Source organism: Electrona antarctica, assembly GCF_951216825.1.
Source record: "Electrona antarctica genome assembly, chromosome: 2".
Classification (NCBI taxonomy): domain Eukaryota; kingdom Metazoa; phylum Chordata; class Actinopteri; order Myctophiformes; family Myctophidae; genus Electrona; species Electrona antarctica.
In genome coordinates this window covers 55,964,406-55,980,490 of record NC_136807.1, presented here as the reverse complement: position 1 = coordinate 55,980,490, position 16,085 = coordinate 55,964,406, and the positions used below count along the sequence as shown (strand labels likewise).

General features: G+C 44.7%; 1 protein-coding gene across 1 annotated transcript in view; it reads left to right on the top strand.

The window, feature by feature from the left end:
• The window catches only part of LOC306917158 (voltage-gated purine nucleotide uniporter SLC17A9-like), a 36,521-nt gene extending 21,810 nt beyond the window's left edge, over positions 1–14,711 (top strand). Inside the window, exons 7-13 of the mRNA XM_079495291.1 lie at positions 5,006–5,102; positions 6,612–6,699; positions 8,575–8,609; positions 9,299–9,414; positions 10,197–10,252; positions 12,391–12,420; positions 14,515–14,711. Coding sequence (XP_079351417.1) covers positions 5,006–5,102; positions 6,612–6,699; positions 8,575–8,609; positions 9,299–9,414; positions 10,197–10,252; positions 12,391–12,420; positions 14,515–14,699 — 607 coding nt within the window. The 3' untranslated portion in view covers positions 14,700–14,711. The remainder of the gene's footprint in view (positions 1–5,005; positions 5,103–6,611; positions 6,700–8,574; positions 8,610–9,298; positions 9,415–10,196; positions 10,253–12,390; positions 12,421–14,514) is intronic.
• The last annotated feature ends 1,374 nt before the right edge of the window (positions 14,712–16,085 follow it).

Below are 16,085 nucleotides of genomic sequence, written 5' to 3'. Positions count from 1 at the left end.
TCACGACAAGAGTTGGCTTTGTCCACGGCGTAAACGTCTTTAAATAAATACTTTCTGAAAAGTCTATGAGGAAAATGAACAGGGATTTATTTTCCGGGTCTCTCGAGGGGCGGGACTGCGACGCTCTATTGGTCACTTCACAGGGCCAGTCCAATGGCGGCTCTTCCACATAAGACTTCTATTGCCGAATAGTGACAGTCCTAGGACAGGAAGTTGGCAGAATGCACTGGACTCAGGGCAACAGCCCAGCTTCAATGATCTTAAATCTCTTTATTTTAAATCTTTTTTTTTAGTAATAGTACAACATACTTATGGGTCTGTAACTCTGAGAGTGTACAAATGGGAACCAAATGGACCCTTATGGGTCTGTAACTCTGAGAGTGTACAAATGGGAACCAAATGGACCTGTTCAATGGTACACTCTCAGAGTTAAATTAACAGTGGTTTCTCGATATAAATTGGGGTACCAGAGATAGAAATGCCATTAAGTCGGGGGTCCGTAGCATAATGCGTGTGAAACAAACTGGGGGTCCGTGAAATGAATGTGTCGGAATCACTGCTAGAGCCGTACAAATCATCCCTTATCGGGGGGCACTGGCATATGTTTTCCAATGGGGGGGGGGGGGGGGGGGTCCGTGGCCTAATAAATGTTGATTTGGGGGTCCTTAACCCATTTTGGGGCGGGAACCCCTTTTGGTGTTTTAAACATTATGTTATAATTTAGCTATTGAAAAATAGCAGATCTACAAGCTCGTAGCGCGCCACCGAGTGGCGCGCTACGAGCTTGTAGGTCTGCTATTTTTTTTAAATCGTAAAAATGTGGCGCAAATCTTTGAATATATATTCTTACAAAGTGAATGTTTTTAACTCGGGTCTAAATGGGTTAACACAATGGGTTTTGGTGTTTTAAACATTATGTTATAATTTAGCTATTGAAAAATAGCAGATCTACAAGCTCATAGCGCGCCACCGAGTGGCGCGCTACGAGCTTGTAGGTCTGCTATTTTTGAAAAATCGTAAAAATGTGGCGCAAATCTTTGAATATATATTCTTTCAAAGTGGGTTTTGAATGGGTTAACACAAAAAAAGTTTGGGACCCACTGGTATACATTACAGAGACTGTAGTTGTCACTGTACAGTCTTCGTGTTGCACACATGCCTAACATTGCTGAGGCATGTGTGCACAAGCAATTTGCGCCGCCCTCGTTGAAAACAATGTATTTCCTCCAGCTTGTCACTCTCCAGGCTGCATTCATGAACGGCGCTCGAGCGCTCGGTTTTCATTACAGAGACTTTAGTTGTCACTGTCTGTGCAGTCTTCATGTTCCACACATGCCTACAATTGCTGAGCAATTTGCGCCACCCTCGTTGAAAACAATGTATTTCCAACTCCAGCTTGTCACTCTCCAGGCTGCATTCATGAACAGCGCTCGAGTGCTCGGTTTTCATTACAGAGACTTTAGTTGTCACTGTGCAGGCAGCGGTGGCCGAACGGTTTGCGGAGCGGTCTTGTTATCGGAAGGTCGCCAGTTCGAATCCCCGGACCGGCACGTTAAAATTGCCACTGCTGAAGTGCCCTTGAGCAAGGCATTGAACCCCTACCATGAAATTTTCTATGAGCAGGGTCTGGCTGTAAACAAGCATCTCGAGCTTAGTCCATTCACCCTGGGTAAACAAAGAACTTTGCTTTGCTTGCTTTGCTTTGCAGTCTTCATGTTCCACACATGCCTAAAATTGCTGAGCAGTTTGTGCCGCCCTCGTTGAAAACAATGTATTTCCAACTCCAGCTTGTCACTCTCCAGGCTGCATTCATGAACAGCGCTCGAGTGCTCGGTTTTCATTACAGAGACTTTAGTTGTCACTGTCTGTGCAGTCTTCAGGGTTCTATTCTGGGTCCAGTTCTTTTTTCTCTTTATATGCTACCCCTTGGTGCTCTGATAAATAGCTCCGAAGGCGTTGCCTATCATTGCTACGCCGATGACACCCGCAGCTTTATTTTTCTTTCAAGCAAAAAGACATTGATAAACTATCTACCCTACGTGATTGTCTCACAGCAATCAATAATTGGATGGCCCAAAACTTCCTTCAGCTAAATTCCAACAAAACAGAGATCTTAATCATAGGCCCTGAAAGCATCTCCAACGCCGTAAGGCTCTCCCTAGGCCCTCTGGCATCCAACATAAACCATTCCGCTAGAAATCTGGGTGTCCTCTTCGACAACCGCATGAACCTGGAATCCCATGTTAACACTTGAATTGCCCGGAACTATTTAATCCATTACATTCATGCGCCCAGTCGATTTATAAACACGGACGCCTTTTCCGGACGGACCGGCCGGAAGTTCATGATGTTGTGTAGCAGCTAACAATAGCCACAGCACTTTAGAATCGATCGACAACAACGGGAGACAAGAATAAATCTATCGAGACTAGCGACTGGACCGCGGAGCGCCGACTAACACAGGATTTTTTTTCAGAAAAAGACGGGATGATTTAGATCGCGATTTATGAACGTTTTAAGATTTTCGTTTTCATCAGCTAAACAGAGGAGGGAGTTTTTTGATGACGTCTCAGTCTTGCGCATCACCGAGGAGAGCCCAGCAGGCGCGCCTGGGCTATACAGCCAGGCGATCTGTTCTCGTATCAATAAACTTCGTCTTTAGGACAATACTTCGTCCTGAGCGTCGGGCGTTACTAATAGAAAGGACAAAGAACTTCGTCCTGGGCGATTAATCTGTTAAGAAGGTCACCCAGTCATGTTTCTTTCACCTTCGTAACATCTCAAAAATCAAACCAGTCCTCACTCCCCAAGACTTAGAAAAAATCATCCATGCTTTCATCTCCTCCCGCCTCGACTATTGTAACGGTCTCTACACCACCCTCAGTTCCTCCTCAATCCATAAACTTCAACTAGTACAGAATACAGCTGCCAGGATTCTCACAAACACACACCGCAGATCTCACATTACTCCCGTGCTTGCTGCACTCCATTGGTTGCCAGTCAAATCCAGGATCAATTTCAAAATTCTCTTAATAACATATAAGGCATTACACGGACTGGCTCCACTCTGAACTACTGCATTCAAAGCCAAATACACGTTCTCTCAGGTCCTCTGATAAAGGCCTTCTGTCCATTCCAGCAATAGGCTTAAAACAAAGGGTGACCGTGCATTTGCAGTGGTTGCCCCCACTTTGTGGAATGCCCTGCCCTTTGTGCTAAAGAATGCAGAGTCTGTCGACGGTTTTAAGAACTTGTTAAAAACGTTTTTATTTCGTCAGCACTTTATTTTATGATGTATTTTTACTTGATTTATTTGCATTCCAATGTTTTACCTTCTATTGTTAACATGATTGTTTTACCTTGTTGTACAGCACTTTGTAACACTGTTTTGAAAAGTGCTCTATAAATAAAATGTACTTACTTACTTACTTCATGTTCCACACATGCCTAAAATGGCTGAGCAATTTGCGCCACCCTCGTTGAAAACAATGTATTTCCAGCTTGTCACACTCCAGGTTTTTCTCCCTGGAAATAAAAACGTCTGGGTTTCCGAGGCTACTCTCCAGGCTGCATTCATGAACAGCGCTCGAGCGCTCAGTTTTCTGCCCCCTCAATGTCCCCTCTTGTCTTACACTCTATATCAGGGGTTCTCAACGTTTTTGGCCGGGGACCCCCGGAAATGCTTTGGCAATGTCTCGGGACCCCCGCCCCGCCCCCTCCCGACCCCCAATATAAATTGACTGCTACAATAACCTTAAACCATTTTGGGCGGGAACCCCTTTTGGTGTTTTAAGCATTGTTATAATTTAGCTATTTAAAAATAGCAGATCTACAAGCTCATAGCGCGCCACCGAGTGGCGCGCTACGAGCTTGTAGGTCTGCTATTTTTGAAAAATCGTGATTAAAAAAAAACAAAACAATATCTTTTTTTTTTTTTTTTTTTTTTTTTGAAAATAATTTGGGGACCCCCTAAAATAATTTGGCGACCCCCCGAGGGGTCGCGACCCACGGGTTGAGAACCCCTGCTCTCTATGGCTCTGCTTCACAGTCACACGCTCTCACCCAGGGTGACTCAAGTGTGAGAGTATAAGTATTAACTCTCCAGTCTAGTCAACAAACAGAAGGGTAAACAGAGCTGTGTTGTTTTTGGCAGCACATTTTTAGTTTTAGTTTTAGTCATGGCCTTTTGAATAGTTTTCACTTAGTTTTAGTCACATCTTAGTCACCTGGAATTATTTTAGTCTAGTTTAGTCTAGTCTAGACTAAATGTCATGAGATTTTAGTCGACTAAATCTACAGGTGATTTAGTCAACTAAAATGTGGTTTGGCGGGCCTTGATGCCGGTGTAATGACGTTTTTTACACTTGCTGAAAATAGCCGATCCACAAGCTCACAGCGCGACAGCTAGGCATTGAAATTGTATTTTAGTTTTTTTTTGTTTAGTTTTTTCATTTCATATGAAAGCATTCATTCATTCATTCATTAGATTGAGTGAATAGTTTTGAACGTATACAGCTTATTGAATATAACTGAAGTCAAGTTCAAACACATGAAGGAAATGCATAATGTATGGCAGTGCTCTGTCTGTCTGTTTTTGTTTTTGTTACGTATGTTGTTGATTTTGTTTATTATTGTCATTATTATTACGTTGACATGTATGTACTAAGGGATTGTTTTAATTATATGTTGAAAAAACAAATATAATTAAAAAAAAATAATAATAATAACTGAAGTCAAGTTTAAAACCCTTAAGCAGAGAAATGTCAAACCATTTGAACACAGCTGGCTCTGTTCTTATAACTCACAGCTATGTTTAAGCTTTTATTTCATATTTACATGTACATTTAAGCTCTGGAACTTGTGTCTAGTGTTGCTGTGCTATTAACTCGGATACGAAGCAAATCCGTCTCTTGCAGACAACAGCTACAAATACACCGTGCAGCTTTGCATCTGCCATGTGTGAACGCAGCATAATGCTCTCTCTCTCTCTCTCTCTCTCGTCCAGTGCAGTGATCATTACACACCTGTGCACAGCGAGCACGTTCTTCACGCTGCTGTCGTGGCTGCCAACCTTCTTCAAGGACACTTTCCCCGACGCCAAGGTAACTTCACTCCACCATCGTCCCCTAGGGCAGTGGTTCCCAAAGTCGGATTTTATTTTATTTTATGTATTTTATTTTATTTATTTTTTGCCAGTGATTTATGGTATGCGTGATATAAGCTTACCATAATCACAGTAATCCTAAATCATATTCCGTCAGTCAAGGGCCTTTGGATAGAAATTAAACAGACTCCATGCAGTCATACTTTCAGTTCGAGTGCTGCAGAGGCTGAGGCCCTTTCTGAAACCAGTTCCTTGACTTGAAGTGCTCTCGGGAGATTTCCTCGTCAGGAAGTGCCCCTCCAGCTGAATCAAGTTCCCTTGATTAGGGTGCTGGGTATAAAAAACAGTTTGAAATACACTCGCCCTCCTTGTGCAGAAACAGGAAACGGACACCATTCGTTGCCATGGTTACCATCACCAGGGCAAGTGTGTAGGGCGAGTGGCGAGAGGCTGGTTTCAGAAAGGGGGTGTGTGTCTGTAACTGTGACCAGCTGATCGTCGTTGACGCTTAATTGATGCATCAAGGAAGGCAATTATGTTGCTGCACTGTCAAATAGGTCTACACCTATTCTAAGATAGCATCTTAAATAAATGTTGTGAAAATGTGTTTCACTTTTAACCTTTTTATTTGTCTTGTTTTTTTTATTTTTATTAACTAATTTGTCTTTTTTTCCTGTTTACTTCCGGTGAACGGCAACCGGAGTGATGCAGACACGTGCCGAACAGTGTTAGGAAACGTAATCAATAAATATATTAAAAACACAACGTCTAAAGATGAGGGCCAAAGGACCAGAATACGTCAAAAGACGTTCACGCCAAAAATATAGCCGATCTACAAGTTCAAAATGCGTCCCGATGTGACACGTTTTGAGCTTGTAGATCTGCTTTTTTTCCCTTTTTTTTCTCCAAAAAGGAACAGTTTCCATCCGAGAGCAACAATGTAATGAGTTACAGCACGTTTACAAGCATTATCAGTAGCCGATGGCAACGGAACCCGACTTGGGAATGGACTAATGGAAGTGACACCCTTCTGTAAAACAACTGCCCTTTTACCCGTATGTAAAACAACCCTTCATTTCCAGACCACGAATGCAGCATTTACTGTGGTGAAAGAAATGCAAAATGCCACTCCTTTCCTTTCCATGCCGGAAGGCACTATTCAGGAGAATTGCTTCCCCCCGCCCCCCCCCCCCCCCCCCCCCCCCCCCCCGCCCCCCGAAGTCTCCTGAACTTTGAACACAGCATTTTGGCGTTGAACAAATTTGTTTAGAAATCCATGTCGTTATACACACCGCATCTCCACTAGCTAAAGAGTGCTGGGTTGCGCCCCCCCGAAAATAGCTGATCTACAAGCTCTCAACGCGTCGCAGCGCGACGCGTTGTGAGCTTGTAGATCTGCTATTTTTGTCCAAAAGTGCCCTCTTAACGGGATTTCAGCCCCTGCCTCTCTCTAACACTCTCTGCACGTGCCTGACGGCGAAACTGACAAGAATGTTCTCTTCTCCAGGGCTGGGTGTTCAACGTCATTCCCTGGCTGGTGGCCATCCCATCCTCTCTGTTCAGTGGCTGTCTGTCCGACCACCTCATCAGCCAAGGTAACGTCCATTATACAACAGGTCGTTTCGAGGAAGCAATTTGATTGGTTGAAACAGCCTTCTAGCCGTGGATCAAATGATCACCACTCCACACCTAATCAAAACAAAGAATTCAGCTGCTCTGTTTTCCCAAAGCGCTAGCAAACTCGGTGGCTAGGCTAGCTAGTTTCTTGGGATATTTGTGGTCGTAGTGACTACATCTGTCATTAAAAAAAAAAAAAATCAGCGATTTTCTTAGTTTTAAGGGTAACTGTTGTATAATTGCAATATTACACTCGAGGGTGTGGTTTAACGTGATTATTGCCACGACAGTGATGCGGTCAGGAACGAGACGTAGTCGAGTTCCACAAGCATCACTGAAGTGGCAATAATCACGTTAAACCACACCCTCTTGTGTAATATTGCTTAAGTGTCCATGTTGATCCCGTCGACTAAAACTAAGACGAAAAATGTCCGTCGACTACCCTTTTTTTCACTGACTAAAACTGAATGGAAACTAAATGAAAACTAAAGCTATGATGACTGAAACTATGACTAAATATACTGATAATTTCGTCAACAAATAAAAACTAGACTAAAATGTTAGGAAGGGACTAGTGGACATTGGACAAGAGATCCAGTGTAAGTCATTTTAAACTTGGTTGCATGCTGAAAATAGCCGATCTACAAGCTCACAACGCGTCGCAGAGCTTGTAGATCGGCTATTTACAGCAAGTGTAAAATCAGCCATTACGACGGCATCAAGGCCCGCCGAAATACATTTTGGTCGACTAAATCAACTGTAGATTTAGTCGACTAAAATCTTAGGATATTTAGTCGACTAAAACTAGACTAACACGAAAACATTCCGGGTGACTAAAATGTAACTATTCAAGAGACTATGACTAAAACAAAAAAATCTAAATTTGCTGCCAAAAGCAGCACTCCTACATCCTCTCTGTCCGACCACCTCATCAGCCAAGGTATAATTGATTGATTGATTGATTTATTGAAATATTTATTAACAGTTTGCAGAATTACAGTACATTTCAAGCACAACTCAATAGAGGGTATGCGTGTGACATCATCATCAAACCAGGAAGTTTTGCAGGAACGCCTACTGAGTGGCAAAAAACTACTTTCTGGCCTTGACAGCCCATACATCCACACAGAAAAGTCCTATCTGACTGCATTAAACAACATTAAACAATGTTAAACTCACTTTGCCTGTTGCTTTGCCACTTGATTTGCCACTCAATGTGCCATTCACTTTAAGCATGCGCACTCTATACAAAGACTGTTAACTGTGAGTGGATGACCCAATAAAGCATTACACTTGTTTATAAGAGGGTCCACCTTGTTCAATTCATCAAAACATTCAGAGACGTACAAATAGACACTTCTATATAGCCAAAAAAACAGAACAGGAATTCATCATAAAGGAGGTAAAAAGGGAAAAGAATCATATACAGTGAGGAGAAAAAGGGGTGGGTGGGGGGGTGGGGATTCCGATTTTACGGGGGCCAGTTTTGAATTGAGGCCGTCCGTAGGTGCCCTTTGATAATGCCAACAGGAGGGGGTTCTGGACCCCTTGGGGGGTCCTCCTCTGTTACTGCAGGGGGGAGGGGCTGCCAAATCTTTGTGTGATAGGAAACTTTTTTTAACATCGTGAACCCCTAGCGTCTATTCTGGGAGGAACATCCGCTGAAAATAGATGTTCCAGTAAGCCCACTGCTGAAAAAGGAAAAGCAACAGCACCCTCTGCTGTTGAGAGATTAGTAAACCCCTGCAATGGTTTCATTTTGTGTTAAGTAGAGAGATTGCTGTTCGTTCTATTGTCACTCTCATCATCCATCTATCTCGCTCTCTCTCTCTCTCTCTCTCATATCCCATCAGGATTTGACACGGCCTCTGTGAGGAAGTTGATGCAGGTATGTTGTATTGCGTGTGTATTTATTTAGTTGTGTAAAAGTTTTTTAAGATTAGTTTTTGGCTTTTCTGCCTTTATTGATAGTTTCATGTGAAGATGGACAGGAAAGAGAGAGAAGGGCCAGAGTAGACCTTAAAACAGGGGTGGGCAACTGGCGGCCCGGGGGCCACATGCGCCCCCCACCTTCACTTAATGCGGCCCTCAGGTTAATGTCAGAATACTGATATAATATTGGTTTCAGCTGTTTACAATTCCACAACATGCAAACATGACCCTCTTTAATTACTTCAGTCTAAATTAGTAGCTCAATGCTCAACACAAGTATAATTAAAGGCATTTGAAATGACATAAAAATGTTAACTTTCAGGATTCCAATTCAAAAATAGCAAAAAAAAATGCAAGATTTCAATTCGAATATAGCAAAAATAGCCGATCTACAAGCTCAAAACGCGTCGCAGCGCGACGCGTTTTGAGCTTGTAGATCGGGTATTTTTGTGACGACGATATATGGCCCTAGGGAGTGAGTGTGGAAATATAGTGGCCCTCTCCATCGTCAAAGTTGCCCAGCCCTGCCTTAAAATGACCCCAGATGTATTGTGAAAGTGAAATTCGGGAAGTCTGGCGTGGGCATTGTGAAATCCATGATCTCGACAGCGGTCGGAAAATGATCATGGTTTGTCTACCCTTCAGTTCTTCTCCATGGGAGTGTCCAGTATCTTCACTCTCCTCCTGTGCGGGACACACACGTTCCCCTGGGCCGTGGCCTTCGTTTCGGCCACCATGGGCCTCACCACCTTCAGCCACAGGTATGTTATTTTAACCCATTTGAACCCACGATTCTACAAATGTCTTCTAAATCCTGACGGTTTATATGTCAGCCGTTCTCAAACATTTTCATGTAACGAACCCCCCAAGATTATATGTTAATTGGCCGCGGACCCTCATCTGAAAATATGTTGTTCCAGGGACCCCCCCCCCCCCCCCCCCAGAAGCAAAGATTTGAGTTACAAACTTTGGCTCTGAAAGAATATATATTCAAAGGTTTGCGCCACATTTTCACGTTTTTTCAAAAATAGCAGACCTACAAGCTCATAGCGCGGCACTCGGTGCCGCGCTATGAGCTTGTAGATCTGCTATTGGCTCAATGGCTAAAGTATAACAATGCTTCAAACACCAAAAGGGGTTCCCGCCCAGAATGGGTTAAGGGGTACATTGTGATCTACCAGTAGATCACAAAGGCTGTGCCAAGTATAGACCACCACATACTATGGCCCTAAGATGTACAAACCAGTGTTGTTTTTGGCAGCAATTTTAGTTGTAGTCATAGTCTCTTGAATAATTTTCATTTAGTTTTAGTCACATTTTTGTCACCTGGAGTGTCTCGGTGTTAGTCTAGTTTTAGTCGACTACATATCATAGGATTTTAGTCGACTAAATCTACAGTTGATTTCGTCGACTAGAATGCATTTTGGCGGGCCTCGGTGACTGTTTTTACACTTGCTGAAAATAGCCGATCTACAAGCTCGCGATGCGTTGTGAGCGTAAATGATATAAAATGAAAACTAACTGATGTGTGTCTCTTTGACAGCGGGGTGTCTGTGAATGTCCAGGACTTGGCTCCCTCCTGCGCTGGAGCACTGTTCGGTACGTTTAAACACTTATTTCTGTTAGGTCTCTGATCTGTCTGGTTATTTTAAACATTTATTCCTGTTAGGTCTCTGGTCTGTCTGGTTATTTTAAACATTTATTCCTGTTAGGTCTCTGGTCTGTCTGGTTATTTTAAACATTTATTCCTGTTAGGTCTTTGGTCTGTCTGGTTATTTTAAACATTTATTCCTGTTAGGTCTCTGGTCTGTCTGGTTATTTTAAACATTTATTCCTGTTAGGTTTCTGGTCTGTCTGGTTATTTTAAACACTTATTCCTGTTAGGTCTCTGGTCTGTCTGGTTATTTTAAACATTTATTCCTGTTAGGTCTCTGGTCTGTCTGGTTATTTTAAACATTTATTCCTGTTAGGTCTCTGGTCTGTCTGGTTATTTTAAACATTTATTCCTGTTAGGTCTCTGGTCTGTCTGGTTATTTTAAACATTTATTCCTGTTAGGTCTCTGGTCTGTCTGGTTATTTTAAACATTTATTCCTGTTAGGTCTCTGGTCTGTCTGGTTATTTTAAACACTTATTCCTGTTAGGTCTCTGGTCTGTCTGGTTATTTTAAACATTTATTCCTGTTAGGTCTCTGGTCTGTCTGGTATCATTTTCTTTCTGTGTAGAATATAAAGATTGTGTAAAATGTCTGTCAAAGGATGATCACAAAATAACATCCATTCATTCACTAAGAAATTTAGATTTTTTTTTTGTCTCTTGATTTTGTTTCTTACTACACTAGATTCTATTATTAAGCTCCTCACAGAACAATAAGATTAAAAGTTTCTCTTAGTTTAGCTCAGTGGTTTTCAACCGGTGGTCCTTGAGGTGTTCCAGGTGGTCCCCAGCTAAAATGATGGAGAGTTGGTAACCAAATGGACTCTTATAACACTCTAGAGTGTAAAATGAAACCAAATGGACCCTTACCGGTCCTTAAATGTCATCAAACGGTGGTCCGTGGCTCAAATGGGTCTGAGAGGCTAAATGTCATCAAACGGTGGTCCGTGGCTCAGATGGGTCTGAGAGGCTACATGTCATCAAACGGTGGTTCCGTGGCTCAGATGGGTCTGAGAGGCTAAATTTCATCAAACGGTGGTCCGTGGCTCAAATGGGTCTGAGAGGCTAAATGTCATCAAACGGTGGTCCGTGGCTCAAATGGGTCTGAGAGGCTAAATGTCATCAAATGGTGGTCCGTGGCTCAAATGGGTCTGAGAGGCTAAATGTCATCAAACGGTGGTCCGTGGCTCAAATGGGTCTGAGAGGCTAAATGTCATCAAACGGTGGTCCGTGACTCAAATGGGTCTGAGAGGCTACATGTCATCAAACGGTGGTTCTGTGGCGCAAATGCCAAATAAATAATGGGCCTTTGGTATGAAACTATTTTGAAAACCATTTGTTTAGAACACACATGGGCAACTGGCGGCCCGGGGGCCACATGGGGCCCCCATCTTCACTTAATGTGGCCCTTAGGTAAATATCAGAATGTACTGACATATAACATGACCCGCTTTAATTACTTCAGTCTATATTAGTAGCTTAATGATTAGTATTCAAATGTTATTGACTTTTTTTTTATGTCCAATGTATTTGTATTTAACCCATTCTGGACGGGAACCCCTTTTGGTGTTTTAACTGAGCATTATGTTATACTTTAGCTATTGAAAAATAGCAGATCTACAAGCTCATAGCACGCCACCGAGTGGCTCGCTACGAGCTTGTAGGTCTGCTATTTTTGAAAAATCGTGAAAATGCGGCACAAATCTTTAGAGATATATATATTCTTTCAGAAGACTTTTTTGTATTTCAACGTCAGGCCTAAATGGGTTAAGTTCATAAACTTAACATAAGTATAACTACTGGTAACTGCATTTGAAATTCAATTAAAAAATAGCTAAAAAAATAATTCAGGATTTCAATTCAACTATAGTAAAAATAGCCGATCTACAAGCTCAAGCTTGTAGATCGGCTATTTTTTGCTACAACATTATATGCAATGTGGCCCCTCTGGAGTGAGTATGGAAATAATAGTGGCACTCTCCATCGTCACAGTTGCCCAACCCTGGTTTAGAATGTTCCAGCCTTCATCAAGCACAACAAACTGAAATGTCCTGTCCCTGTGCTTTCCTCCCTCCTCCCGCAGGCGTCATGAATACCTGCGGAGCGTTCTCGGGTGAGTGAAGAAGCAAAACATCTGTGATCAATGTTATTTTTTTGGCCCCTTTCGTGATCCGTGGAGTGAAATAATTCCTCATTGATTGATTGACAGTTAGACAGAGACAGAGTATAACAGTAGTACAGTCAAACACTTGCTTGTCCTTGCTCGTCTGAACTCAGACTTGAGCTTGTAGCCAGAGGCGTGCGTATATCTACGATAAGGCGAGGACAGGCGTCCGCCTGTCCAAATCCATTTCTTTGGCCCCCTGGTCGTGGAACGATCTACGGTCCAGACTAAAATTGGCGTTGAAAGTTCCCTTGAGGAGTTTCAAAAGGACCATCTTAGATGTACAGTCCAACACCTGCACACGTTTGGATATGTACTAGCCTATGTTCATGCCTATATATTTATTATGTCGGTTCAGATTGTGTATATCGTGTATTTTGCCCTGCTACTAAAAAGTAGGACTTTGGTGAGGTGTTGTATTTATTTCATAGGTACTTTGAGGTGTATTATGGATGTTTTATTTGCTGGTCCAAAATGTAACATTGACGACGTGGTATTGAAGTGTAGTTTTATTCCTGCCTCTTGGCCAGTTCCCACTTGTAAAAGAGACGCAGTCTCAATGTGTTTTTTACTGGTTAAATAAAGGTTAAATAAAATAAAATAAATGACAAAAAGGACAAAAACAAGACCTGAGAACAAGCGCGACCCTCAATCACCCATTCCAATGCAAACGCATGCCTTTCAGCCTTTGTATCCCACTCGTCTGGCAGGTATATCTCTTTGAAAACCTTTAGTGCTACCGATTGTGCGCACGCAGGGGGGTCGGGGGGAACAACAATTAACACATCTTGCCTGCCCCAAAATGTAATTCCTGGAAACGCCACTGGCTGTATAGCGTCTCCTGTCAGTCACGTCGTCGTGTCTCCCGCGAGCCGTACATATTTCATCATGGAGTCGTAGCAGAGGTCGCCGTCGTCAGATGAATATGAATAAGGGAGAGAAAAGATGACAGTTTTGGTGTTAGCATTATGTTATGCTTTAGCTATTGAAAAATAGCAGATCTACAAGCTCATAGCGTGCCACTCGGTGGCGCGCTATGAGCTCTGCTAATTTTGAAAAATCGAAGAACCACTGACATAGAAACAGCTTTTTCAGAAAACTGTCAGGATGTAGAAGACATTTTTAGAATCTGATCTCAGGTCAAAATGGGTTAAGACTACTAGGTCGTGTGGGAGCCGGCGGCAGTCGTTGACACTTATCACTTATTTGCACACGCGCTGTCTTTTTGTTGTTCCCTCTCGTATGTTCAGGGCTCCTCACAGCCTACTTCTGTTTGTCCCCGTGTGTTCAGGGCTCCTCACGGCCTACTTCTGTTTGTCCCCGTGTGTTCAGGGCTCCTCACGGCCTACTTCTGTTTGTCCCCGTGTGTTCAGGGCTCCTCACGGCCTACTTCTGTTTGTCCCCGTGTGTTCAGGGCTCCTCACGGCCTACTTCTGTTTTGTCCCTGTGTGTTCAGGGCTCCTCACAGCCTACTTCTGTTTGTCCCCGTGTGTTCAGGGCTCCTCACGGCCTACTTCTGTTTTGTCCCTGTGTGTTCAGGGCTCCTCACGGCCTACTTCTGTTTTGTCCCCGTGTGTTCAGGGCTCCTCACGGCCTACTTCTGTTTTGTCCCTGTGTGTTCAGGGCTCCTCACGGCCTACTTCTGTTTTGTCCCCGTGTGTTCAGGGCTCCTCACGGCCTACTTCTGTTTTGTCCCCGTGTGTTCAGGGCTCCTCACGGCCTACTTCTGTTTTGTCCCCGTGTGTTCAGGGCTCCTCACGGCCTACTTCTGTTTTGTCCCTGTGTGTTCAGGGCTCCTCACGGCCTACTTCTGTTTTGTCCCCGTGTGTTCAGGGCTCCTCACGGCCTACTTCTGTTTTGTCCCCGTGTGTTCAGGGCTCCTCACGGCCTACTTCTGTTTTGTCCCCGTGTGTTCAGGGCTCCTCACGGCCTACTTCTGTTTTGTCCCCGTGTGTTCAGGGCTCCTCACGGCCTACTTCTGTTTTGTCCCCGTGTGTTCAGGGCTCCTCACGGCCTTCTTCTGTTTTGTCCCCGTGTGTTCAGGGGTCCTCATGGTGTACTTCTCGGGCTACCTGATCGAGACCACGGGCTCCTGGGCGTCTGTGTTCGCCCTCATCACCGTGGTCAACCTGCTGGGTCTCTGCACCTTCCTGGCCTTCGCCGAGGCACGCCGCGTCGACATCGACTCCGCCAAGACGCGCTATCACCACGACGTCCACACCATCTGACCGCTCGACCCCGCCAAGACGCCGTCTGACCACCCGTCGACTACACCAAGACGCGATCTGACCGGTCGACCACGCCAAGACGCCATCTGACCACCAGTCGACCACACCAAGACTGTGGCTCAGGAGGTAGAGCAGGTCGTCCAATGATCCATGGGTCGGCGGTTCGAATCCCGGCTCCTCCTGTCTACATGTCGAAGTGTCCTTGGGCAAGACACTGAACCCCAAATTTGGCCCGATGTGCTGGTTGGTGCCTTGCATGGCTTCCGCCGCAATCGGTGTATGAATGTGTGTGTGAATGGTTGAATGTAATGCACAATCTATGTAAAGCGCCTTGGATAAATGCGCTATATAAATGCACCATTTTACCATCTGATCTGCCGACCGTGCCAAGACACCATCTGACCTGTCGACCACGCCAAGAGGCCATCTGACCTGTCGACCACGCCAAGACGCCATCTGACCTGTCGACCACACCAAGACGCCATCTGACCTGTCGACCACGCCAAGACGCCATCTGACCTGTCGACCACGCCAAGACACCATCTGACTTGTCGACCACGCCAAGACGCCATCTGACCTGTCGACCACGCCAAGACGCCATCTGACCTGTCGACCACGCCAAGACACCATCTGACCTGTTGACCACACCAAGACGCCATCTAACCGGTCGACCACACCAAGACGCCATCTGACCGGTCGACCACACCAAGACGCCATCTGACCACCAATCGACCACGCCAAGACACCATCTGACCTGTCGACCACGCCAAGACGCCATCTGACCTGTCGACCACGCCAAGACGCCATCTGACTTGTCGACCACGCCAAGACGCCATCTGACCTGTCGACCACGCCAAGACGCCATCTGACCTGTCGACCACGCCAAGACACCATCTGACCTGTTGACCACACCAAGACGCCATCTAACCGGTCGACCACACCAAGACACCATCTGACCGGTCGACCACACCAAGACGCCATCTGACCACCAATCGACCACGCCAAGACACCATCTGACCTGTCGACCATGCCAAGACGGCATCTGACCACCAGTCGACCACACCAAGACTGGTCGTCCAATGATCCATGGGTCGGCGGTTCGAATCCCGGCTCCTCCTGTCTACATGTCGAAGTGTCCTTGGGCAAGACACTGAACCCCAAATTGCTCCCGATGTGCTGGTTGGTGCCTTGCATGGCTTCCGCCGCAATCGGTGTATGCATGTGTGTGTGAATGGGTGAATTGGGTGAATTTAATGCACAATCTATGTAAAGCGCCTTGGATAAAGGCACTATATAAATGCACCATTTTACCATCTGATCTGTCGACCGTGCAAAGACACCATCTGACTTGTCGACTACACCAAGGCGCGGTGTAGACTCGCAAGC